Raw genomic sequence first — 26,827 nt, 5'->3', positions numbered from 1 at the left:
CAGGATCCCAGGTATTCTGAGCAGGGTCTAGAAGCCATGAGGCCCTGGGCATGTACGCGTCGGCCCTGCAGACTTGTTGCCCCTTGAGGGGGAGCTGGGGGCTAGAGGGCTAGAGCACACCCTCTGATGTGCACAGCCCGAGCTAGAGCCCCTCTTGACCCTGGACCCCTCTGCCTCCTCCCCTTCCATCTCTGGGGCCTAGTTGAAACATCCTAAGATCTGACCTCCATCCTCCCAGGTCATGCCATGCTCCCTATGACCTGAGAAGGTTCTCCCCAACCCCTATTTTCTGGACTTCTTCTCAACTTGAAACATAGGATCCATAACAGAGAGCCCAGCAGTAACCAGGATCTTAACAGCAAGAATCAAGAATGCAGGCACTGGCGGGCCTTGGGACAGCTTCATGTAAGTTTAAGACCCAGGCCGGTCACAGGCCCTGGGCCTGCGCGCCACTCTCTGCTGGCCTCCAGGGTGGGAGGTCCTGCAGCACCCTACCTTGGCCTTGGGCCTGTGAACCTTGACCTGAGGGGATATCTGGAAGAAGATACCTAGAGGAACAAGCAAGGCTTGGGAGTGAAACGTGGCGGGCTCCGGCTGGCCCGTTCTTGACAAAGCCTTACCAGCTCAAGGAACTTCCTGTTTCAGATCCTGTTCCCCCAAAACAGAGCTAAAGCACCTACTTCACACGGTTGCCATGGGAATTAAAGGCAACTTGGCCCCGGGAAGAGATGGGAGGAGTTGCCCCGCCCTCCTGCCAGGCACCCTGCTGGCACAGCGGCCCAAGTGAAAAGCCACCTGCCAAGACCATCTTGAAGCTGAGGGCCAGAGGTGGTTTGGCTCTGCAGGTCACATACTCTTCAGAGAGGTGTGGAAGGAGGTAAGGGGGCAGAGGGCAGGCTTCTGCTTCTGTGCCATTCCCTCCCCCCCACCCCCGTTCCTGTTTCAGCAGGGGAGCCCTCAGCCCAGCACCAGCTTCCATGATCGCCCATTTGGCTGTGGTGGTCCCGGTGCCGGCAGCTCTGGGCTTCCTAAGGGACCAGGGAGCGGCAGGCTCACAGATGGCCTGGGGGAAAGTCCATCCGGAAAGCACAAGCTCGAATCTGGGTCCTCTGTACACCTGTTAGTCTCCTCCCATGAATCCTTCCTGCTTCTATTAGCTCTAGAGAATTCCATTCCCTGCAGCAGAGCCCACGCCAAAGTCTCTACATTCATGGCTATTATATAGGCTAGGAAATGGAAATATTGTTTGCCAAAGCGAGAGGAGGAAGGGGTGGAGAGCAAGTTTTATGTCCTGGGCCATTCCAGATTCCTGTAGCTCTTTACACGAGGGGACGGGAGGCTGCTGGAACTGTAGGTCAGGGAAAGAGTAGGCAAGGATGTCGAGGTCAGGGACTTTGAGAGGCTACAACTTCCCACGTCCCCATCCCTGTCACCATGCAACCCCCCTCACACCTGATCTTGTTTAGCTCGGCAAGAACCAGGAGGACCGGAGACGGGCTGTCAGAGATGCAGGGAAGGGCTCTTCAAGCCCGAGAAAGATTTGGGACAGGGCCTCCAGTTTAGAGGGGAGCTGTGGACTTGGCACTGAGGAGGGAGGTCCACAGACAGCAGGCTGGGGCCCCAGGCCTAGGGGCAGAGGAGGGGGACCCAGCCCAGGCCAGAGAGGCAGCCCCGAACTTCACCTGGAGACTGGACCCCATAGATCAAGTCACAGAATTCTCCAGTGAGGAGTGGAGGGCAGGCAGATTGCTCTGAGTCAACCAGCAAGAGACCATCTGGGACTCATGTCGGGATGTTCTGGGACCCAAGACAAGCATGAAGGAGAGGATGCTCCTAGAGCTCAACACCACAACTGAATTCTGGGGGGGGGGGGGGCAAGGCTGGAACAGGGCCAGGAACAGGCTCCAGAGTGACCCTCAGAAGGAGGAGGAAGACCCAGTGAATGTAGAAGCCCAGAACCTTCACCTCTGCCTCACATCTGGCACCAGGTCTCCTTTCTTGCAGGTAAAAGTGCCTGTGGGGCTAGAGGAGGAACAAGCATTGTTCCCTGGAGGAACAAGCATTCATCCATGTGGAAGACAGCAAATTCAGGGGGGCCTACAAGCTACAGTTGGGCACTTGAAATCCGGGAAATGGGGTGAATTGGGGCCAAGAGAAAGTCCAGACCCAGAACTGGATTCTCCAACCCCATTGTCTAAAAATTCGAGAAAAGCACCTCAGCTACTCTGAAATTGCCTCAAGTGCTGCTGCTGCCCAGGAATAGACTTCAAGGGCCTTCCCAGAGGGAGGGGCTAGCAGTGCTCCATCCTTACAGATGATGCAGAAGGAGGCCTCAGACAGGGCTAGGGGAAAGCCGCTGGGTGCCGTGGCCTCAAGCCTCAGCCAGGTTGGGGGACCCCAGGGCAGCCCCAGCTGCAGGCCTGAGATGCTAGAGCTTGTGAGACCCCAGACACTGCCCCCTACCCTGACCCCTCCAGCAGACATGCCCCTCTCTTCTCCCATCCCACGAGACACAAGTTCATCCCAAACCTTCCCCCAGGAAACAGGACATGAGCTATGGGCTGCTTGGTAAGAGCCAAGAAGCAGCAGTCTCAGGAGACCGTGGGCCAGGCAGCTGCCACCTTGAGACAGCAGGGCGGGGTGCCCCAGGGTAGCTGAGAGGAGACGGGACACCAGCACGGGCTCAGACAGGGGCTTTTCCAGAAGGATCCCCCAGTGCACACCAGTTCTCAGGGAGGTGAAAGCGATCAGCACAGACCCATTGGCCAAGGGCCACCAGGGCCATGGGGACACCTGACCCGGGGTCAGAGCTGCCACGTGCCACCGTGTGACATCACTCACAGAAGAATAGCTGGACGCCAGCGAGTCCACTCAGAGGACCCCCATAGCGATCCAGGCTGAATCCAAGGGCTTCCCGGGGCGGGTGGGGGAGGGGTGGTGGTGGTTGGCAGCAGTTGGAGAGCGGGGGTCTGCGCAGCACAGGGTGGCCTGGGGAGATGAGGAGGTGGGGCTTGCCCGGGCCCCACCTGAGCGAGGGTTTCCCTGGATGAAGACCTGAACTCCATGCCCGGCCAGAGACAAGTTGCATCTCTTGATCCCTGAAGGAGCAGGGGCGGCTCCCAGCTGTGCAGGAAAGGGCAGCTGGGGAATGAGGCAACCAGGAGCCCAGGTCAGGGGTCAGCCCGGCCTGAGGCTGCCCTGGCTGTGGCCTGCAAGAGGCTACCTTAGGGTCCCACAGACACTTTGACCACCCGAGGCAGAACCAAGAGGCAGGCAGGCCTGGGAGAAGCCAGGTCCCGGGGGTCACGGGCCAGTGGCTGGGGTGCGCAGGACCATGCCTGAAGAGACTTGCCTCTGAGAACCAGCCAAGATCCAGTGACGTCCCCAGTGCCCTGCAGGCACAGGGCTGAGCTTGCAGGCATCTCCAGAGGAAGAGATTTTTGCTGCTGTGGAGTAAGGGGAGGTGGGAGCCCAGGGGAGGGGACCTGAGCTAAGGGACTGAATAGAAGAGCAAATTTGTTGGCCTGCAGCTATGAGAAGGTCACAGAATAACCCTAGAACTGTGAACTCCTTCAAACCAAGCCCGGGCCGAGCCCAGAGAGCCATCCCGGGAGCATGCTGCCAAGTGGGAGCCCGTGTCTGCGGGAGGACTGTTGGCGAATCTTGAGGAGACAGCGGTCCTGAGGGGGCAAGTCAAGGACAGAAAGACAGGATGGGGCAGTAAACTTCCTGGAGAAGACAGAAGAACCAGATCACCTGCGGACACTGGCTTCCGTGGCACAGCCCGGAAAGTGTAAAAAGAGGGGTCTCCTCTGTCCATAGCGCCCAGATCCCAGACCCCAGCTGAAATCTCCGGTACGTGGGAGCCCCAGTCAGCAAGAAAGTTTTACCCCCAAGTGCCCACAAGGCAGACTCGTTGGGTAACATGTGTCTCGTCACTGGAAGAACACCTCCTCACCCCAGGAAGAATAAGTAGGTACGAAACCCACGTGTCACGTTTGTAGGATTCACATTGGCATTAAGATACCTGGGCGTATTTAGTGTTTTGGGTTATTTGTGCTGTTTGCTCTTGAACGCACCAGAGTCCTTGAAATTCAAATGGATTGTTTGTATATCGGGAATTAATTCGGGATTGTGATTTTCCTTGAAAATACCACTCATGTGATAAGAAGATTGGTACATGACAAGAGACCAAAGTCACCCTAGGAGCAAGTAGAAATCTGTCAGGATGTAAGGCTTTGTTTGTTCTTCAAATAAATGAAGTATTTAAAAAGGAAATCAGATAGACTGCATTTCTGGATAAAGTTTGGGGCAGTTAAGGACATTTGATTAATTGCATTTTGTAAACAGGACTTAAATTAACCCAAATCCCCTTACGTGAATACGAAAATTTACTAGACTTATAAATAGAATGAGTCCTGTACCGAAATGAAAGAGCTAAAGGGTCTTTGTATTTGTACCTGAGTAATAACAGAATGAGTCTTTCTGTGCACAAAAGCAAAGTTGTCCTTGAAGACACTTCCAAATTCCCAGTAACTGCAGATGACCCTAGAACCCCTGTGGAAAGGAACGTGGGAGTCCGAGTTGCTTAGGGTCGCAGGAATGGAATGACCTAGACTGGCCTGGACGCCCCCCCCCCAGCTCAGGCCCACCTTGGGTCATGGCTTTGTATCCTTGGGAATAATGAGACCCCCTCCAAAAGGAAAGGTCCATGCTGATGGAGACGCTAGAGCAGAGTGTCACAGGAAAGTGTCTGGGCAGGGTGGTCCTGAGCCTCGGCCAGGCTGGGGGACCCCGGGGCAGCCCTAGCTGCAGGCCTGAGATGCTAGAGCTTGTGAGACCCCAGACTCTGCCCCCTACCCTGACCCCTCCAGCAGACATGCCCCTCTCTTCTCCCATCCCACGAGACACAAGTTCATCCCGAACCTTCCCCCAGGAAACAGGACATGAGCTATGGGCTGCTTGGTAAGAGCCAAGAAGCAGCAGTCTCAGGAGACCGTGGGCCAGGCAGCTGCCACCTTGAGACAGCAGGGCGGGGTGCCCCAGGGTAGCTGAGAGGAGACGGGACACCAGCACGGGCTCAGACAGGGGCTTTTCCAGAAGGATCCCCCAGTGCACACCAGTTCTCAGGGAGGTGAAAGCGATCAGCACAGACCCATTGGCCAAGGGCCACCAGGGCCATGGGGACACCTGACCCGGGGTCAGAGCTGCCACGTGCCACCGTGTGACATCACTCACAGAAGAATAGCTGGACGCCAGCGAGTCCACTCAGAGGACCCCCATAGCGATCCAGGCTGAATCCAAGGGCTTCCCGGGGCGGGTGGGGGAGGAGTGGTGGTGGTTGGCAGCAGTTGGAGAGCGGGGGTCTGCGCAGCACAGGGTGGCCTGGGGAGACGAGGAGGTGGGGCTTGCCCGGGCCCCACCTGAGCGAGGGTTTCCCTGGATGAAGACCTGAACTCCATGCCCGGCCAGAGACAAGTTGCATCTCTTGATCCCTGAAGGAGCAGGGGCGGCTCCCAGCTGTGCAGGAAAGGGCAGCAGACCCATTCGGAGACCCGGTGGGACTGGGCAGGCTGCCCGGAAGTTAGCCTGACCACTGGCAGGTGACCCGCTGGGCCCCATACCACCCCCTCTCGAAGGGCAGAGAACAGTTGCAAGCTGGCCACCGGCCAGGGGACATCATCCCCGCACATCAGCCGAGACTTGTAAGGCCCACACCCTGTCCGTCTCTCGGGTCTGGCTGAATGCAGGGACGATGGAGGCCAGGGGCCCCACAAGGCGAAGGAGGACAGCTGGCAGAGGGCTGCCCAGGTCCTTAGGAAGAGATGCCACCAGGCCCCCTAGCCAGCCAGGCTTGTGGGGTGCAGGGGAACCGTGACCCTGTCACCTCCTGCTGGCCCCTGCTCTCTGGCACATACACTGCTTTCTCCCTTGACCAGGGTGGCGCTGCCCATCCGGTGGGCCACACACCTCAACCCTGCGTGCGGGGCTCCATCGAGAAAGGGAAAGTGGAAGTGCTGGGACACCCTCTTGGCAGGGGTCGGTGAGGGGAGGGGTCCAGGGGGCAGGGGGAGGGAGGGGGTCGACATTCAACACAGACCTCGGCCCCATTGTTTTAAATAAGAAATTTATTGCAAATATAGAAATTGATTCTCTCCATACAGGAATCTCCGAGTTGAGGAAAACAATTTCGTGCCATTCAGTTTAAAACAGGAAATCGGGAGGAGGGGGAGGCAGATAGAGGGAAGAGAAAATAAATGAAGTTATTACCCCCCCCAAAAGAAGAAAAGGAGAGGTTTTGGGCCACCCCCCCACCCCGAGGAAGGAAAGGTCCACACACAGCTAGGGGTCACAGGTTCATAGCCCAGGGCCGGGAGTCCAGCTCTGCAGTACCCAAACCAGGTGCCAAGCCAGCCGCAGGTGCCCACGGGGCTGGTGGCTCCTTGTGGGGGGAGGGAGAGAGCAAGGGAGGGAGAAGGGGAGGAGGGAGCCAGGAGGGACCCCTGCCCCTGTCCAGCCCTGTGCTTGTTGGGCGAGGGGCAAGAAGCAAGAGAAAGCCCACAGCCTCCCGCGCACCCCATTTGACACCCCCTTCCTCTCCCTCAGCTCAGCAGCAGTGAGGGACCTTTAATGAGGCTTCTGAGGCAGGCAGGAGAGGCAAAAAGTGTAAATACTGGTTCTGTCTTAGAGGTGGGAGGACGTGGGTCAGGATGGAGGACAAGGAGCCCTGCAGCTCGTGGGACGGAGGGCGCACTGCGGAGCAGAAGCCTCAGTGGGGAGGGATGGATTGAGCAAGCCCCAGGCGTCCCGCCAGCCCCCCTGGGCACGGGTCAGCCCTGCCCCCTTAGGCCCCTCAGGGTCAGACACCCCCAGTGCTGCCACCCAGAAAGAGCCCCATCCCCCCCGCTGCTCAGCCACCAGTGGGGTGGGGTAGGCTCCCTCGGAGGGTGTGGGGGCACCTGAGGAGCTTCTTGGGGACACCCAGCCACGCCTCACTCCCTCCCCTCTGGTCTGGTCCTTGCAGCTGGTGGGTTAGTCCTCCCAGCCGGGCCCCTGTCAGAGGGGTGCCCTGAGCCCCTTCCCCGTGCCCTGAGCACCATCCCCTCCGTTTTTATTTTTTAATTCTCCACACAGTGTCCCACTGGGGAACATTTTGTGGCTGTCCCTTGTCTGCACGGGAGGCCTTTACAAGCGGGGGCCTGTTACTCCTGCTTCTCATGCCTGGTTCCCCTTCCTGGACTCGGTCCAGCCCTATCTGGTTTCGAGACCCTAGAAGATTTCCTTCCTTTCCTTTCCTGAGCTTCTGTTCCTTCTCTGTCAAATTTCCAGGAGTGGGGATGCTGAGCGGCTTCTGGTCTGCAACTTGAAAGAGCCCCAGGGCCAGGCCCAGCCTCTCCCCTGCCCCTCCAGCCCTTGGGGCCCTGCAGGCCTACTCTTGCTGTCCCGTGGGTGGGTCTTTCCACTCCCACCACCCCACAGACAGCCCTACCCCACCCCACCCCCAGCCTGGACTGGGGGCAGCCTCCACAGTCCTCTGGCACTGTCCCCTGGACCCCTGGGAGCTATGCAGAGGGGAGGGGCCTCCCCTGTGGAGGTGTCTACACCTACACTAAGGTGTTTTTTTGTTTGTACCCTCCCGCCCCCGACCTCTGCTTTTCCCTTCTGGAAAACCATTAGCTCCAACAGAGGGTTAGCAGTGCCAGCCCTCCCGGTGACAGTAGCCCTCCTGGTGCCATCCTCCAGTGATAGGCACCCAGGAATTTCCTCTGGAGATGCTCTGACAGTGACAGCAAAGCCCAGGCACAACCCAAGGTAAGGAGGCCTCCTCAGGAGGTCCAGGGTACAGCACCCACATCTCCTCCTCTTCCTCGCCCTCCGCCTTGCCCAGTAGCTTCCCCTTCCCTTCCCTCCTGCCTGCCCACCCTCCCTACCTGCCCAGGCTTTGGCCCAGGCCCACCGTGCTCATCGCCATTACAAACACAGGGCCTCGGCCAGCCTGACGCCTCAACGGGAATGTTCATTTGTGTCTCGTATTTTGCTCACGGCTGGGAGAAGAAGTATCCTGAACAGGAAGATATAGGACACAGATGCAAGAAAGCCTCCAAGGTGGGCTACGGTGCGCTGGCACCTGTCCCGGGTGGAGGGCACTGGCTGGGCAGCTGAAGATCCAGCCTGGCTGGGAGGCCAGAGGCCCAAGTTAGATCCTGTTCTGTCTCAAAGGTTGGTGTGATCTAGGTTGTGAAGGCTGACTGCCTCCCAAGGTGGCAAGACCCTCGCCATTAAGACGGAGACCTAGCCTTAAAGCCCCCAAAGTAAGATGGCCTGCGGTTTTTAGAGGTCATCTTCAACCAGGAATGATGGGGGAATGGCAAGGGTGGGGCTCCCGCACCTGCTGCCAGGGGCCCTCCCCGGGGGAAGCTCCATCTCCACTGAGGCCAGTCCACCCTGGGCCCCAGCTCCTTCCACGGGCTCCCCCCACTCAGGGCCCCAAGCCTCCCCATAAAACCACCCATGAAGCCCTGAGGTCTCAGCCCCCAGTATTCAGCAGTGTGACTGTCCCCCCACCAACCTGATGGCCAAACCACCCAGCCCTTCCCTCTTCAGCCCCCCCGCCCCATCTTCATCTGAGAAGGGCAGCAAGTGGGACAAAGAGGTCCTCCCATGCTCCCTTCCCTGGGGCTACCCTTCTCTGGCAGGGAGGAGGGGGAAGGAGGAGGGCACAAACTGGGACCCACGGGGTGAGGCAACGCTTGCAGGATCCACCATTCAGAGAGACAGGAAATGGGTACGGAGTGGGGGCTGCGTTTCGGTGGCACCTGTTTTGGGTCTTTTGCAGAGCTGGTCCCTCCCCAGGTTTCAAGAGCTGCTTGTCAGATCACAACAGAGGGAATGTGGGCAAGAGGGGGTGGCAGGAGGGGGGCCTGGGAGTCTGGACAAACTGGCACATACACGACAGATGTTTGCTCAGAAAAATACAGTAAAATCGTCATGCAAATATAACAGGAATCTGCTTTCTCACACCACTGGCTTTGCCTGCTTGCTGTTCTCAGTTTTGCCAATCTGGTGTGAGGAGGGGTTGGGGGGGGCCAGGTTTCAGGGGCTGAGGGAGGTCTGCTCTGCATTATCCTGCTGGCCCCCTTCTCTCTATTCCCCAGAAAAACAGTCCTTTCTTTGCAAATGTCACTCCCAAAGTGAGCCCTGGGCTTGGTCTGTCCCCCAAGTGGGTGTAAGAGAGGCGCTCCGTTGAGCCCTGGCAATCCCCCAAAAGACCTCCCCCAGACCCTACCCCTGGCAGAAAGGTCGCTAGACCCCCCCACCCCAGCCCAGGAGATGGCACTAGCTTTCCTGGTCAGGACAGCCCCCTACACACAGTACAGGTCTTGATCCCACCCCAGTGCCCACCCTCACCCCACAGCCACACTCCCCAAATCTCAAGAAACCCAACGGGTGACAGGCCAGAGGCTAGGGGGTCTCCAACAGGGCTGTGGGGGGAGCTGAGTGGGCTCCTCCCCATCCTGATGTGGGTGGGGAGCCAAGCAGCACATTGGCAGGTGGGCAAAGCTATAGTTGTCCCCACCGCCCACTGGCCCACGTCCTAACCAAAGGTGCTCAAGCCCCCACAGCCTCAGGACCCCAGGTCAGCCTCCCCGCCGCCCCCAGACTCATCCCTGAAAGCCCCTAGCTGTGAGAGAGGCCACAGCCACCTGGCCCTGCCCTCCCTTACCACCCTCCACCGCCCACACTGAGAGAGAACCCCCAGGAGCCCAACAGTCCCAACTGCCAGGCCCTGGGTTGCCATGGAGACAGAAGCTGGCCAGGGAGAGGGAGGGGCCCCAAGAACCTGTCTGCGCTCCCTCCCCAGCAGGGAGGGGTGGTGCTCACTGTTTGTGCTTTGTTCGATGTTGGGTGGGGGTCTGCAAGGGGAGGAGTGGCCATTTCCATGGAAACATGGGAGCCCCTCTGGCCAGGGGGTGGGGAGGGAAGGGCAGTCAAGAAGTGGTGGGTGAGTAAGCCTGGGAAAGCCCTCCTTCCCCTGGGCAGGCCAAGAGATGCTGCCCCCGAAGTCCCACAAGGGGGTCAGGCAGGCGGGAGGCCAGGACGTGCAGGCACAGGCAGAGATACCCCCGTGACACCCTGCCTCCCCACTGCTCCCAGGCATCACAGTTCACTGCTGCCCTCTGGGATGAGTAGGGGTCCTAGAGGCCCAGAGAGGCTGGGGGGCTGGGGCAAGGGGGCCTGCACCTGAGAGGCGGTGGGAGCTGGCCCGCTGCTCTCTCCTCAGACCCCGGAAGCAGCTCCCAGGCTACTTGGAAGACACTTGAAGGGGGCTGGTGGAATGGCCCCGTGCCTCTGCTCCTTTCTCGCAAGCAACACCTCCCATCTCTCCTGGGTGCTGGCAAGGGGGCGAAGGACCCCCAGTGTGATGAATCACAGCTCCACGCTTGGGGCGGGGGGGGGGGGCATGGCTGTGGGGCTTTCTAGAAAGGAAGAGCACCTGCCTGACTCTCAAGTTCCTCAGCCCCAGGAGACCACAGCTCCGGAAGGGGGTGGCGGGCGGACGAAGGGCGGGGGACACAGCATGGGGCTGGGAAGTTGGACAAGGGCCTAACCTGCCACGTGTGGCCCTGGGGTTATCACCTCCTTTCTCTGAGCCTCAGTTTCCCCAGCCATAAAGAAAGGAAATGATGCCCGGTGTCTGCCTGGTGCTAAATCTCCAAGTGAATGACGTGTCCCCAGAGCCGGGGGTGGGAGAGGGGAACCCTCTCCCCGCCCCGGACTCCTCTGCCCCCAAACCCATCCCTAGTCCCAGAGCCCCAGACCCCACACCCCCTTTCAGCTTCTTTCCTGGCCTGCGCCCCGCCCCCCCAGCCCCGCACACCCCAGCAGAGTCCCTGGGCAGCACAGTAAAGACGACTGGTTTCGGTATCAGTGTGTAAACTTTAAGGAGAACGTGTCTTTGTTTTCCTGTCCGTTATTGTCGGGTGGTGGTTGTTCACAGTCAGGTGGTGGTCAGGTGTGTGCATGGGTGCGTGCGTGCGGGTGTGCGTGTGCGTCCACTCCTTGGCCTCGGCCCCCAGCGCCCCCTGTCACCCCCCTCCCCGCCCCGGCCGGGCCGCCGGGCCCTTCCCCACGAGCCCCCAGCCCTCCCCCTCCGGCCTCACCGGGAAGGAGAGGGTCACAGCTTCTGCTGGGCCGAGACCCCCTTCCAGTAATCGAGGATGTCGTGCAGGTCCTCGTCCTTGGCGAACTGGACCTTCTTGCGCAGGGCGTGGCCTGCGGCCATGTACACCTCCTCCCGGTGGTGCTTCTTGTAGGGCCGGAAGCGCTCCCAGATCTTGTGCGTGCTCTCGGATGAGTACTCAGGGCTGGACGAGTAGCCTGAGTAGTAGTGTCTGGGGGAGAGCTGCGAGTAGGTGGAGTCCCGCTTGGAGCGGGTCAGCGGCTTGAGGAAGGACACGCGCTGGCTCAGGCTGTCGGCGCCCTCCTCGTAGTACAGCGCCGGGAAGCTGTGCCGGTGCTCGCTGCAGTGGTAGGCGGGCTTCACCTCCAGGTGGTGGATGCCACCGCCGCCCCCGCCACTGCCCGCCGGCACCAGCGGGAGCCGGTCCAGCGGGCTGTTGAGGGGGCTGCCCTTCTCGATGTACTTGGAGTCGCCCTTGGCCAGCCCTGCGGCGGCCGGGTGGTCGGGCACGTCCAGGCTGAAGACCTTGGCGCTCTTGATGGAGCCGCTGGACGACACGCTGCAGGTCTTGCGGGCCACGGCGGCGTCGGCGCTCAGCTGGCGCTGGAGCGGGTGGTGGGAGCTCTCCTTGTACGGGGGCGAGAGGAAGCTGGGCCGCTCCAGCGCCCCAGGGGGGGCGGCCGAGGCAGCGGCGGCGGCGGCCGCAGGGAGGGACTGGCACTCGAAGGCCAGCTCGGGGTCCCCGCTGCCGCCGCCACCCCCCAGAAACGAGGCCGAGTCCAGCTTCAGGGCATCGATGCAGTTGTTAATGATCTGGTTGACCTTGTCCACCTCCTTGGCGATGGTGGAGATCTCGGCGGCCGAGCCCTGGCCGTTCTCCAGGTCCGGGAGGTCATCCTCAGGCCGAGCCAGGCCATCCCCACCCGCGCCTGTGCGCACCTCGATGTAGTTGCCCTTGGTGGCCACCTTGGGGGTGTCCAGCCCAGCCTCCAGCCCCTTGGAGGTGGGCAGCTTCTCCCCAATCATGGAGGGGATGGAGGACATGCAGGACACGGGCAGCACGGGAGGTTCGCCCAGCTTCTGGGCGGCGTGGACCACAGAGCCGGCATCCACATCCGCCCCGTAGCGCATCTCCAGTATGGTCTTCTTGACCTTGACCGACTTCTGCTTCTCCTCCTGCATGCGCCGCTTGCGCAGGCAGTAGTAGACGGCGCCCAGCACGATGACCATGCCGAAGAGGCAGCCCAGGATGGTCATGATGTAGTGGGTGGTGGTGGAGGTGCTGGGCGCCAGGTCGCCCGGGACGGGGTCCCGCGTGGTGAAGGTCAAGCAGGTGTGGTTGAAGCGGCGGCTGTTGCGCAGCGAGGTCACGCAGAAGGTGTACTCGGTGTGCGCCCGCAGCTTGTCGAGCGTGACGATCTCCTTCTTGTTCTTGAGCGTCATGACGTCGGAGAAGTAGCTGTTGTTGTACTGGACCAGGACATACATCTTGCTGTAGGGGTGCGGGATGATGACCACCAGGGTGGCCGAAGTGAAGGTGACGTGGTGCAGCTTGATGGCGGGCCCCGCCGATGCGTCTGTGGTGGACGAGGCCGGGGGCTCCACCGAAAGGATCTCGTCGGGGTTGAAGCCCGAGTTCTCATCGGGCTCCCTCTGGGCATCGGTGGAGTAGGGCGTGGGGTGGCTCGCAGGCCGGGCGGGCAACGAGCCGTTGCGGCACTTGGCCTGGAGCACGGTGATGGCGTTGAGGCTGTGGTAGGGCCGGGGCACCAGCAGCGGGTAGCCGGCAAACTCGCGTGGGGACTCGCACTGCAGCCGGTCGTAGTTCTTGGTGACATTGTTGAAGACCACCAACCAGGCGAGGAAGCCGAAGAGGTCGCACTCACAGTTGAAGGGGTTGCCGGCCAGCTCGCACACCATGAGGCTGGCCAGGCTGGCGAAGGTGGCGCCGTCCAGGCGGCTGAGGCGGTTGGAGGACAGGTCGATGCTGATGAGGCTCGGGCACTCAGAGAAGGCGGCGGGCGTCACCACCTCGATGAGGTTGTGCTGCAGGAAGAGGAACTGCAGGCGGCCCATGCCGCGCAGCATGCCCTCCGTCAGGTTGCTGAGCTTGTTGTACCCAAGCTGCAGCACCTGCAGGCTCGACTGGCCCAGGAAGGCGCCGTCCTCGATGTAAGAGATCTCGTTCTTGGTGAGGTTGAGGTCAGTGAGGTTCCCGAAGCGGTTGAGCGAGGAGTAGAGCACGGCCTTGAGCTTGTTCTCGTTGAGCCGCAGGTCGTGCACGGTGCTGTTGATGTGCTGCGGGATGGTCTCATAGGGCGGCTGGTTCTGGCTGCAGATGGCCAGCCACACGTACCCCTTGTCGCCCTCGATGAGCCAGCAGTCGGCGCGCACGGTGCCCGGCCGGCACACGCACAGCAGCGCAGCGGCGCACAGCCCCAGGCGCAGCATGACGCCGGCCGTGGCCCCCCTGGAAGGCCGGGCTTGGGGTGAGGGGGGCCCGGGGCACGGGGGACCTAGCAGCGGGAGGCTGGGGCTGGCGGCACAGTCCTCCCTGGGGCCGCCACCATCTTGGGGGCGACCCCCGGCACAGGGGTCCCCCCGAGGGAGCAGACGTGGCCGGTGCCAACCGCGGTGGAGGGTGGCGGTGTGGGGGGGATCCTCCCAGGGGTGCTACTGGCAGGCGTGGGCCACCGAGGATGGGCCTGGGACGCACCCCCACCGCCTGTTTCTGGAAAGGTGCACGGGCTCTCAAGACTTCCTCTCCTTCCTCCTCCTCCTCTTCCTTGTCCTCCTCCTCCTCCTCCTCCTCCTCCTCCTCCTCCTTCTCCTCCGGTTCTAGGCTCAAACTTCAGACGATTCCCACGATTCCCACAGGAGGCTGGAGAATGAAGCTCTGAGGAGGGAGCGCGAGAGACGGGACAGGAAGGAAGAGACCCATCTGTCTCCTGGCTCCTGAAAGGCAGCACCGAGAGGGGGGACAGATCAGTGAAGGCTCAGAGCACCCCAGTGAAGCTCCAGCGGGGCCCTGCTCCTTCTCCACCCCTCCCACGGGGACCCTTGGTTTCAGCAGCACTCTGGGCTCCCTGTTGCATCAAAGAAGGGAGGGTGGCACGCAGCAAGAGAGGGAGGAAGGGGTCAAGAGGTCTGGAAGGAAGGAGACAAGAAACAAGGAATAGGAAGAAGGGGACAGAATCTGAGGACGGTGGGCAGAGAAGGAAGACAGGACAGTGACAGGTCAGGTGCATGCGTGTGCACACACACACACAACACACACCTCAGCACTCCTGTCCACACTCATCCACCTGCCTGCACAAGGACCCACATGCCCTCACGTGAGCCAGAACGCAACCCACGCCCACAGTCTTCTGTTGGACAAATGGGCCCTTACACACACGACCACGTATCCAGGCAGGCACCTTCCAATCCAGGAAAGGAATTAAGAAGCCCAACAAAATGCCTTCTCCCCTCCATACCCAAAGATAAATAATTCATTTGTTGTGTAACCGCTCTTGTTCCAAAAATAATTCCCTTGTCTCAGCTTCCACGGGGGAGGGGGAGGACAGCAGCATTACCGTGGCCCCCCCCAAGCCGGGGTCTCCCACAGGGGGAGGGCATGGGGAGAACTCATTTCTACAAGCAGGACCAGAGCCAAGGGAGAGAGGGTGAGAGTCTGGGAGGCCAGACACACCCCCAGCATCACCTCCCTTTCCATTAGAGGGCCCTGATCCTGTAGCACAGGCCTGCGGCAGGCACCGTCCCAAAGAGTGTGGCCGAAGCCCTGGATCCCCTCCGTGGCTGGAGAGCCAGAGGCTCGGAGAGGGGCAGCGACTTGCGCCTAGTCCCACAGCACAGCCCGGGCCAGGATCAAGGCTCCCAAGGCACCAGGAGTCAGGAGGTCTGGAGCCCCCTCCACCCAGCCCAATTAGCCAGATGGAGCCAACCACCTCTGAATGTGTTCCACATTGTAAAGTGGGGACCAGATGCCTGCCCAGCCATCTGATGGGGAAGAAGTAAGGGGAGCCATGCTGCCGAATGCCCGAGATGCAGAGGAGCAGGCTTGATGGCACAGGGCACGCAGCCAGCAGACCCTCGTTTCACAGGTGGGGACTGGGCCCCAGACCAGGGGAGACCTGCCCCCATCACCCAGCAAGCCAGACGGGCCGCTCGGCCCCACGTGGCTCCAGCTCCCACTCCAGGCTCTCTCGACTTGCGGGAAGAGCACAGTGTGCCCACCCCTCACCCTGGGCAGTGGCCAGAGACATGAGACTGGGCCAGAGAAATCCATGTTCAGACAAAGCAAGCCAGAGACTGTTCACAAGAGCCACCTCTACCTCACGCTCCTCCTCCTGGGAAACTCCGGAGTGCTTTGAAAAGGGGCAAAAAAAAAGTATTAAACCTTTGCTGTTAAAGCAAAACCAATTTACAGCCCTGAGCCCCAGAGGGTTAGAACAGAGGAAAGGGAAGCAGGGAGAGAAACAAGTCCAGGCAGGCAGTTCCTGTTGAGGAGGTGGCAGGTGAACAGGGCATTCGATGACCTCTCGGATCAAAGGCAGACACAGAGACAGAAGCTGTGATGATCAGGACCTCTAGGTGAGGCGAAGTCACACCTCCTGGTCCCCCGCAGGGCTAGTTCAGGCTGAGGGGCTGGATGGGGATCGGCAGGGGACTGGGGGGGACAGGCAGGTAGGGTATGAGGGGGCACAAGGCAGTCAGGCAGGGATGGGTGCCCACCAGCAGAAAGCATTCTTGTCCTTGGCCGTGCCACCGTGCAGCCTCAGGGCTGGAGTCTGGAGACCCGAGCTGCCATCTGACCTGGCAACTGGCTCCGTAGGCCCTCAGTTCCCTCCCCTGCCACAGGCACCCAGGTTGTACAGGAGGCTGAGATGCCAAGCTCACCCTGCCAGAGAGCCCTCTGTCTGCACCACATCCGGCTGGGAATGGCTGGGGACCGAATTTGTATGCGGGTATGCATGCAGGTGTGCACCAGCTCAGAACGCCAGCGCAGGGGTGTGCAAGCAGACGCGTGCAAGCAGACGGATGTGCAGGCGGCCGTGTGTGCACATACACACCCAAGCGCCCAGGATGTAGGCACCTGTAGCCTGCCAGAGAGTATTCTCAGGCCAAGGTGAGCTCACTTGTGTGTGGAGGGATGGGAAGGGGGTCATGTAGGGGCATCTTGGGAACAAAGGCAGATACCTGCTTATGTGTCAACACATTTAAGCACATGTGTGTTCCACACGTATATGTATGTGTGCACATGTGCAACTTTAGCCACACGAAGGCCCCCTCCATTCCCCACCCCCTATCTTCAGATCTGAGAGGGGTTCAAGGCAGCTCCCTGCAGCCGGGTGCAGGGGGTGCAGGGCAAAGCTGAGCTGGCCAGAGCCTCTGGAAATCCAAAGCCAAGCTGAGGAGGTGTGACAAGGCTGAGGGAGGGTGGAGAGGGCACTAGAAGGAGGCACCCAGGCTTAGGGACAGGGGTGGTCCTCTCCCACTCCTTCTCTTCCCAGTCCAGAGAAGCCCCCACCCCCAGCTACTCTGAGCTGTGTGCAGCCAAGCCCTCAAGGTGACCCTGCCCGGGGCACCCTCTCCTGCTCCTCATGATCTCCAGGACAGCCTGGGCCAGGGCCCAGCTCCCCTCACCTACCCCTCCCATGACTCAGACCAAAGGGGAGGAAGCTCCCCATCACCCCTTCCCGTGTGTGCGTCAGCCACTCTGTCCCAGTCCCTGGGCCGCCTGCCCACCGCCCCTGGAGGCCTGACACTGCCACGGAAGGCGGACAGCAAGGAGAAGGTGCTGACAGCAGCACTTGGCCCCCAGCCCAGCTGCACACCCACTAAGGTGTGGGGGAGGGCTGCTGCCTCGCACCTGGAGCCCAGGGGCCTGGTGGCCATAGCTATCCCCCAGCACACAGGCCAGCAGAGGAAGCAGACCGACCCCACACTCCGGGGTGGGAGGTGGGGGGTGCTGCAAACAGAAGGCCAGGACTGAGCAGGATAGGAAAACAAAATACCAAAGAGAGCCAAGCGGGAGAGTCCGAGGAAGGAGATGAATGGAGAGCAAGCGTCTGAGACAGGAACCAATCAGCAGAGCAGCTCAGGGAGGCGATGGAGGGCACGGAGCCTGCGGCCCACCTGCCAGGCCGAACCGCAGCCAGGGACCAGCTCTGAGGGGGGGGGCAAGCAGCCCAAAGTAGCTGTTGAAAGCAGGGCCTTTAAACCTGGGAGGGCCTGGCCCACAGGGAAGCAGGCTGGGGGCCGGGGCGGGGGCTAAAGGGCTCCGGGGTGCAGCATCTGGCAAGAGCAGCGCTCAGGCTGACCTGGCCTCCCCACCCCCCACCCACCCTGGCCTACCCCCAGGGCACAGAGGTGCAGCAGGAATTAGAGACCTCTGGCCTGAGGAGGGGCAGGCCCCAAGTGCCTCCACGGCACCACTGTAAGGATGCCCCTCTCTCCTGCCAGCACAGAAAAGGAATGTGGCAAAATTGGGGGGTGCAGCATACTGTAGAGGGATCTTGGGGTGGGCCCCCAGCCTAGCTGGCTTCAAAGTTCCCTGTCACGGGGACTCCCTTGGATGGTGAGGAAGAAGAAGGGCCAGTAAGGTGGGGGTCTGAGTTCAGAGCCATGCAGCCACCACAGACTCAGAATCCTAGAAAGTCAGAGGAGGGATTAGGGGCCCTGCCCAGAGGGTAAACAGATACCAGGACCCCAGGGAAGGGTCACACACCGCTGGTGGCAGGTCAGGCTCAGGAGCAGGGTGGCCAGATCTGCCAACCTCAAATCCCTTCTGGGGGCTCACTGCCCCACAGGGGCTCCCTGCCCAGCCACCCAGGGACACTGCTCAGGCTGCACAGCACATCATCCAGCACACAGGACTGCTCCCCAGGGCTCCCCCCACCCTGGGCTGGATGAACGGGATAGGGGTGGGGGGACAGGAAGCCTGCCTGAGTGTGCCCCCACTGGGGGGTGGGGTGGGCGGGGGATGGGGGAGCCAGGGTCAGCAGGGGTCAGCAGGGGTCAGCAGGCTGGCCAGCCCTGAACCTGCCTCTCCACCTGCATGGTGAGTGCCTCCTATAGACCTCCCGGGCTCCTGTGAAACCCCAAGCCATGGTGGACACAGGGCAGGAGGCTCCCAAGGGGACACTGGAGGAGGGGACACTGGTGGGATCTGGGGAACAGGTGCAGTCCATATTCCAGCCTCCCAGGAGCAGGGAGGTAAGGGTTAACTGGGGAAAGCTCATTTGCAGCAGCTGATAAGCCCTGGCACGGGCTCTGCCCTGGGCCAGGCTGGCCAAGGTTCCCCGAGGTGCCATTGTCACCGTCCGTGTCAACACCATTACCCAGGATTAGGAGGGCTGAGGACTCCTGGGACCCAGCCAGAATTCTCCGGGCAGGCAGCCGCCTCACCTCACTCTGCCCCAAGACAGCACTAGGCCGGGGTCCCAGAGATGGGCTCCTACCCCGCTGCCCTCTGGGGGCCGGACCCTGAATCTTGTCGCTGCCTCCACCTCACGGGGTTCCCCGGGGCAGGCCACTCTGGGCCTCAGTTCCTCGTCTGTAAAATGGGATAATTACACCTTCACCACTGAATGGTAGTGGCAGGTAAACCATTCGGATTTCAGGTACAATGAGCCCCAGCTGCAGGGCAGAGAGCAAGAAGTATGGATGTTGAAGGCAAAGGATGCTGGGATTGAAAGCTGAGCTGTTGACCTCTCTGGGGCTTCAGTCTCCTCCCCTGGGAGATAGTCATAACTATCCCTTTGCCTGACAGTGTACAGTCCTCGAATCTTCTATCAATCCTTCATGACTGGTGCTATTAGCCTCATTTTACAGATGAGAAAACTGAGGCTCACTCCTTCCCCAGCTTCCTCTAAAGAGCTGGGCCCACAGCAGGGACTGGATATGCAGGGGCTGCCAAGTGGCTTTCCTACCCACTGTGGAGGCACCCTCCTCCCTATCAGGAGATGGGCTCCACGGGCCGAGAGACTTCAATTTCTCCATCTTTAGAAAGTACTTATTCCAGGCCAGCTGTGCTCCTCAAACCCCCAGCCCCCAGGCACACTCCTACCTCAGGGCCTTTGCACATGCTATTCTCGCTGCCTAGAATGCTCTTCTCCCAGACCCCACTTGGTTCAGGTCTCTACTCAACTGCTCCCCTCAAGCCCACCTTTCCTGACACCAAATCTGAGATAACTCACTGGTCACTCAAAGCTGGCTGTGGTCCCATCAGGGCACTCATCAATACCAGACACCATTTAGTTTATTACCAGCCGCCTTCCCCCTCCCATCACCAAATCAACGCAGGCTTTATTTTGTGTGCAACTATAATTAACCTCCATGCCTCGAACAAGGTCGGAGTTGTAGCAGGTGCTCAGAACACGGTGTGTGGAACAAGAGCTCAGGGCCAAAGATGGGGACAGAGGGCAGAGGGAGGCCCTAGAACCCCAGACTCCACTGAGTCAGGATGATAATATCAGAGGGAGGGGCCTCGCTGACGGGGTGGGGGTGCTCAGGGGCTGCAGGAAACACGCTGAGCCTGCCTGTTAGCCACATGACTCCCTTATGCTTCTCATTTACAGATGAGGAAACGGGCTCAGAGAGGGGCAGTGATCTGCCCAAGACCACACAGCGGGGAGCCAGGGCCTGCCTGAGCTCTTAGAATCGCAGGACTTCCCAGAATTCCTGCAGAGGCAACTTCCCCCAACTTGCATACCCCTAGTGACAGGGATCTCAGCACCCATCTGAGGCTACTTAAACCCTTCTCGAACAGCTCTGATTGTTATCAATTCTTCTTATATGCCAACTCCGACTCCTTGTACCCCTGTCCACTGGTCCGACTGCCATCTGGAGCCACTGAAAACAAGGCCAATGGCCTCCCTTAAAGACCCTTCCAATATTTGCCCATCAGTTACCTCATGCCCTATTGTCAGCTTATCCAGGCTGCGCAGCCTCACGTTCTCTACTACTCTTCCTCTGCCATGGTCTCAAGTCCCCAGCTCTTGGATCCTGCTGCCCCAGGTCACGCTTGCTGTCAAGGTCCCCCCTAAAATGTGTCACCTGGAGCCCGGCATCAGGCCAATGTAGTCTGAGCAGGGACAGGCACCAGGGCCCTCTGCCTCCCTCACTTTGGCACCACACTCTGTTCGAGTAGCAGGAGTGCATCCCAGCCTTGTGCCCTCACCTCGTCCTAGATGTCGACCAGACCCCCGGGGCCCCTTCCTTCGCACATACTACCGGGGAGCCCCAGTACCCTGAACATCCTCAGGCAGCCCCGGGCAGTGTCGGTTTGGGCTACACCCCAGGTGCCGGGCTCCGTCCACCCCCATTCAATCACGTCTCGTTAGGCTCAGTCTATGGTGCAGCTGCTCCACATCTCGGGGGAGCTGGCTCCTGCCCCTTGGTACCTCGGCACCCGTTCCCGGCTCCCTGCCATCCGGAGCCAGGCGAGCAGACAGCGGCTGCATCCGTATCTGTGTCACCAGGAAACGGGGAGCAGGCTGGCCACTCAGCCCTGGAGCAGGCGGGGCACTCCGTGTAACCAGCTGCACGCTCACCCACATCTGACACATCAGCCTGCAGTCGCCTACAAGGGGCCTGGCACCGCAGCGGACACAGGCCCTGCCTTCATGCAGCCTCCAGCTCACCTAGAAGAACACCACACCAGCAGCAGCAGCAAGGGCTGAGAGCTAAGGGCGGTGGGCGGGGTGGGGGGTGGTAATTGGGTTTGCACGGCCTCAACATACAAGCACTGGTCCCCTAGCCCAGTAACCTTGACCACGGAAGGGCTCAGGCTCGTCCTCGGTGCTCTCGGCTGTCACAACACACTGCTGGCTGGCTCAACGTGTCACCTTGGGCAGGTCAGCACTTTACCCTTCTGGGCCTCAGTTTCCTCGTCTGTGCAGCGGGAGGACAGCTGGGCACTGGCATCTCCCTGGTTTACTGGGGCCATCCCCGAAGCCCTCTGTAAACTGCCCACTGAGTCACCCCCCATGAGCCCAGCTGCTCCCGGGGCTGTCGCATCCGTCATTAGCACCCACGCCCTGTCCAGGCCTCAGTGGGAGGAGGCGAGCAGGAAGATGGAAGAGTTTTTGCCAAAAGGCTTTGGTCTTGAAAAACTACCTGGCAGCCAACCAGAGAGGCCTGACGCTGGTTCAGAGCTCTCACAGACGGCCCACTGCCTGGTACCCACTCTCCAGCCCCGAGAGGCCCAGCACCCACCCCACCCACCGCCAGGCACCTGGGGGAGACTATGAGCCCCCTGCCCGGAGCTGAGGGTGGCCTGTTTTAAAAGTTCGCCTCCTAGTTCCATCCCAGGGGTTATCTCTGACTTTGTCCCAGAATCCTCCAGGCTATTCAAAGGACTGCCTTCCCAGCTGACCCCTGCCTCCTCCAGCTGATCCCTGCCCTCCCCTGACATACCCACCTGCCCCCTGCCCCCACCTGACCCATCCCCCAACCTGACCCCTGACCCCCTCACTGGGGCCCTGCCTCCCTGTCAGACCTCTCCACCTGGTCCCCACCTCCCCCACCTGACCCCTGCCTCCCAACCTGGCCCCTGACCCCCCACCTGGCCCCAGACCCCCCGCCTGACCCCTGACCCCCCATACCTAGTCCCCACGCCCCCCACCTAGTCTCTGACCCCCCCCACCTGGCCCCCAACCCCCCAAACTGGTCCCTGCTGGCCTCTTGGCCTCGGCTCCAGCAAACCCCAGGCCCCGCTCAGCTGCAACCCCGGGCACTACTCACCAGTCTCCACTGGACCCGCTCTTTCACCAGTGCCTGCACACGCGCGGCTGCCTCTGCCTGCATGGCCTCCATTCATTCATTCAATAAACATTTATGGAGCACCTACTATGTACCAGGCACCGGCTAGGCCTGCCCTCCCAGCTCTGCTTGCTCCTCCTCCAGGGCCCCAAGGGATGAACATTTCCTTGCCTTCCAACACCCTCAGGGCTATCCCAAAGCGGGGTAGCACGTTAGGAGCCCACCGGGAGAAGCGGAGGCTCTGGTGGCACAGAGTGCGGCCCCCTGGGAGGCAGCCTGGCGGCAAGCTGCAGACCCGGCTCCTTCACGAGCTGGGCCTAAGCACCTCTCACGTCAGCTCGTTTATCCTCAGCACCACCTTGGGAGCCAGGACCATTATCATTCCCACTTTACAGAGGAGGAAACTGAGGTCTCAACGACTCCTGCACAGTTGGCTTTGACCCTCCGTGGCACCAGGCTCTCGGTCAAGGGATGCCATGAGATCCTGTTTCATCCGGACAGTGCTTCCAAAACATTTTTTCAATTAGTTGCCCAATGTTGAAAACTTGGGATACTTCATTTCAAAAATCCCCATTTCTGGAATCCACTGAAACACCTGGAAAGCCTGGCTGCCCAGGATCTGCATCCCTGCAGGGACAAAGCACATGCCCATCGGCCTCCCTGCCTCTCCGGCTGAGGCTGCCTGCTGCCCCTTGGAGGTTGTGAGCCCAGCCACGGAGGGAACCTCAGCATGGGAATGATTAGAATCCCAGGCCTGGGGTTGGGTGGGGGGAATCCCACAAGCCTCCTGGTCTAGGACCTGAGAGTGCCGAAGTCCCTGCCTCCCTGTCCTCCCTGTTCTGTGGCCCTGGGACACTCTAACAGCAGGCTCTCCCATCTTGGGGTGCCTCTATAATGAGTCTGAGCTCAAGAGTTCTCTACCTACCCATCAATCATTCCTTGGTCCTAAAAGCCTACTCAGTCTTGGTCTCTGTGGGTCATCAATTCTACTTTTAAGCTGCCCTGACCCAAAAGCAGACCCCACCTTGGCTCCAAGCAGGCCCACTGGGGTGGGGACCTCTAACCGGGGGAGCACCCATACAATCTCCTGGCTCTGTCAGTCACCCCCAGGGGACCCCTGGCTCTCCAATGATGTTGCCTGGGTTCCCGGATCAAGTTCGGGGTTCCTGCTGAGGTTTGAGGTTTACTGGCTCCAAAGACAATTCCTACCCCCATAAAACACTGCCAGCCAAGGCTGCTGTGGACACTGGGAGGCCCGAGGCCTCGGCTGCTGAAGCCACATCCCAGGGACAGTTTTGAGATCACCCCAGAGTAGTGCCTGCAGCAAAGGGCTCTGGAGTGTCTGGAATGGCCCCTTGCTCCCACCCCTCTCCCCATAGACCTCAAGACCCCCTCACTCTGCTCACCTGGGACTCCTCCCCCCCCCCCCCGCCTGCCACTGTCTGTTGCAGGCCCCAGCACCCAGGGTCTGCAGCCAGCCCAGGGGCTCAGCCCATCCCAACCCTGAAGCAGGCAGTGGCAAGGGGTCCCTCTCCTGGCCCTGAGACTAGCTTCTCTGGAGCAGGTGGGGGAGCCCCCAGGGGCCTGCAGCTGTGGCATCGGAGAACAAGGAAGCTCTGTCCACGCTGGAAAAGCCCCGGAAATGCAGGGGGGGCACCCCATGACTGCCGGCTGCACAGAAATCATGGCCCAGGGCGCGTGGCCACCAAGCCATCCTCCAACAGCATGGGTCTGTCATCTTGCGGGTCTCTGATTAAAAGGCTGGGGCTCAAGAGTCCTATCCCTAGCTACCAATTCCTTGGTCCTAAAACTCATGGGCGATCCACAGAGACGGCCACCCCCGAATGTTCTAGAAGGGCAGGCCACATTCAGCTCAGATCCCCGCTCTGCCACGGAACATGCCCTCTGAGTCTCAGTATCCTCTTCTGTGAAATGAGACCAGAAGGGCCCTACCTCAGAGGGCGGAGTGAACAGCCACAGAGCAGAGTCCGGCACATAGTAAGTGCTCAATAAAGTCAGCCACCGCTAGTACGGTTACAGTGGCCAGGCTGGCGGGCGAGGCACAGCGCCCCACCCACAGCGGGTCCTTGCCACCCACTGCCCTACCGATGGTGGCCAGGAGGGGATGAGGCCTGGCCCCCCTCAACAGTGTCTTCCTTTCAATCTCAAGGGCAACACACCCCTCTTTGCCTGCCCCTGGCCTCTCTCACAGGTCCGGCCCCCCAAAGGCCTGCACCCACCCCCACCCCGCCATCCGCTTGCTCCCCAGCCTGGTTTCTCTCCCATTGCCAAAGCACAATGGCTGTTATAATTAACGGATTATCTCAGTGCGACAGCTGTGGTCCTTTGAAAATTGGGTTGAATAACAAGATCCTGGCGTATGGTAATTTCTTTTCATCTCCTGTTCCCTCTTTCTCTCTCCCTCACTTCGGCCTTATTACGCATGCAAATGCTCTCCCCTCTTCATCCTTCCCTAACACCTTCCTCCTTGGGATGGCAGAGATGGCAAGGGGACAGACTACAGTCCGCTTGCCGGTCAAAGACTTGTGGCAACGCCGCCCCCCCGCCGCCCCGGGGCCCTCTCGTGGACCTGACACTGGGCAAAGTGCCCGACACATGTGATTTGTGCCATCCCCCTCCCGAAGTCCCTACACCTGGCTTCTCCTCCTACCTCCCATGCTCTCCCCCTAGGGCTCCTCTACGCTGGCCTCCCCTGAGGTCCTGGCCTGGCTCTCTGCAACTCCCAAGCCTGCTCCCTGCCCCACCCAGCATCTCGCCCCTCCGGAGGCTTCTGACCAGGCCCACCCCCTCATACCAGCTGCCTCCTGTCCCTCCACTCCACTCCTCTCCCCACTCCTGCCTCTGCCCTGAGCCAGCCAGAAGCCCACAGCTGCCCAGCCCCTCCACACCTGGAAGCCTCTGTGCACCCCCTCTGTGATGCTTCAGTCTCTTTCCTTGCCCAAAATGAACTTCTCTATCAGCATCCTCTCTGGTCTGTCTCCCCTCTTCTGGCCTCCTTCAACTCATCCTCCATCCGGCAGAGCATGAGCCTCCTAAAGGATAAATCTCTGAGTGTGGCACTCCCTTTCTCAAGTCTTCACTGGCTCCCTACTGATCTGGTAAGGTTCCAACAGCAGACATCCGAGGCCAGCCCCTGGGGTCCTGCGGAGTGGGTTCCTGCTCTCCTCTCCTGCCCTCCTGCCTCCCCTGCCAAGTAAACCTGTCTGGTTAGGGTCCCTCCTGTGGGTTCCCACAGCCCTCAGGGTTTTCCCCATCACCACCAGAATCGGAACTGCTGCTTTTACTCTTGGACTGAGTTCTCCGAGGGAGGGCCAGATTTTCCATTAAAGCCCAGCACCAACCAGGCACCCAGTAGGTGTTCAATAAATATCTACTAACCACTGAACGAAGGAGGCCTGCTGTCTCCCTCCACAGATAAGGAAACCAAGGCTCAGAGTAATTAACGACTTGCTCAAGATCCCACCATTTGTGCAAGACAAAACCAGCATTTGAACCCAGGTCTGGGCTCCAATGCCAGTCTTTTCCACTTCCTGGAGAGGGCTTGTAGGGGTCTCCTTCTGCACGGATCTAGGGAAACTGGATCTCCTTCCAGCTGCACTCAGCTGGGAGAGAGGAGACAGGGCTCCCTGCTCAGGCTGTCACTTCCCTGAGTTTGACTTTCCACTAGGCCACATGACTCCCCACCCCAGGCCTTAGCCTGCTCATCTGTAAAGTGGGAAGGAACCCCGCCTCACCATCTCCAAGGGTGGCTGCGGGGGCAGAAAGTCAGGTCTTGGAGAGAGACCACCTGCTAACAACATCTGGGGGTCTTCCCACTCTCACCTCCAAAGACGGCTGTGTTGCCCGTGGCAGGCACTCCTCAGAGCTTGGGGGGGTGGGGGTTCCCAGGATGGGAGAGGTCACACAGGACAGAAAAATTCCTCAGGGAGAGCCAGTGAGAGAAGCGCAGGGGGTTTGGGGATCAGATCATGATCTGGGTGAGAAGCTTCCCTCTCTCATCCTCCATGTCCTCATCTGTGAATTGGGCCCATCAACGCCCACTTTATAGGGTTGCAAAGTGCCCAGCACGGTGTGGACACCACCTTGGCCACAAGGTCCTATGGAAACATGACTGTGACGTGTACCCCAGGGGAAAGGAGAAGAGAAGGGGCAGGACAAAGCAGGACCATTGTTCCTGACTCTCGGCCCTGAACAGCTCACAGAGCAGAGCTCACACCCCAACATGTCACCCTTGGGCCCCTCCCCCGCCCAGCTCCTACTCCATGACATCCCTTTAGAACCTGGGAAGCTGTGGGGATGCCCATCTACATGTCCTCTGGGCCTCTGCGCATGCTGTTCCTAAGCCTGGGTGCCATTCCCACTTTTCTCTACCCCCTGTAGCCCGGACCTCATGCCTCTTCCTCCAAGAAGCCTTCAGATTTCCTCTGTGCAGGGAGAGTAGTGGTCTCACTGCTCTACCCCCATCCCTTGATTCTATCCCCATGGAATCCTGGAAGGATCCTAGAGATCGCCTCACCCCACCTCACCTCACCCACCCCCATTTTACAGATGGGTAAACTGAGGCACAGACGAGAGACAGCAGCTCTCCAGGGAGGCACTCGAACCCAGGTACCTCTGCTGCTTCCAGCCCCACATGCAGCTTCTCTCCTGGTGCTGAGCTGTTCAGCTTCTCCAAGCCCCCCCAGCCCAGAGCTACCTGAGGATGGGACCCCATCTTCCTCTCTGTTCCCCCACCCCCGTGCCTAGCCTAAGGCCTGGCGCATAGTAGGCACTCAGTAAATGTCTGTTGAATTGAATTGCGCTCAGGGCGGCCAGTCGTCTCTGCTCTGTAAGAGAAGCATAGAGTTAGTGGAGCTG

General features: G+C 60.2%; 1 protein-coding gene across 1 annotated transcript; it reads right to left on the bottom strand.

Annotated features, from left to right (window-relative positions):
- Window positions 1-11,176: 11,176 nt before the first annotated feature.
- On the bottom strand, window positions 11,177-13,701 carry ELFN2 (extracellular leucine rich repeat and fibronectin type III domain containing 2). The gene has a single exon (XM_055328744.1). The coding sequence runs from the start codon at window positions 13,631-13,633 to the stop codon at window positions 11,177-11,179; it is 2,457 nt and encodes an 818-aa protein (XP_055184719.1). The 5' UTR covers window positions 13,634-13,701.
- Window positions 13,702-26,827: the final 13,126 nt, after the last annotated feature.

This window comes from Nyctereutes procyonoides, unplaced genomic scaffold, assembly GCF_905146905.1.
Source record: "Nyctereutes procyonoides isolate TBG_1078 unplaced genomic scaffold, NYPRO_anot_genome, whole genome shotgun sequence".
NCBI classification, from domain to species: Eukaryota; Metazoa; Chordata; class Mammalia; order Carnivora; family Canidae; genus Nyctereutes; species Nyctereutes procyonoides.
Note: the sequence above shows the minus strand (reverse complement) of the source record. Positions and strands in the feature narration are given on the sequence as shown.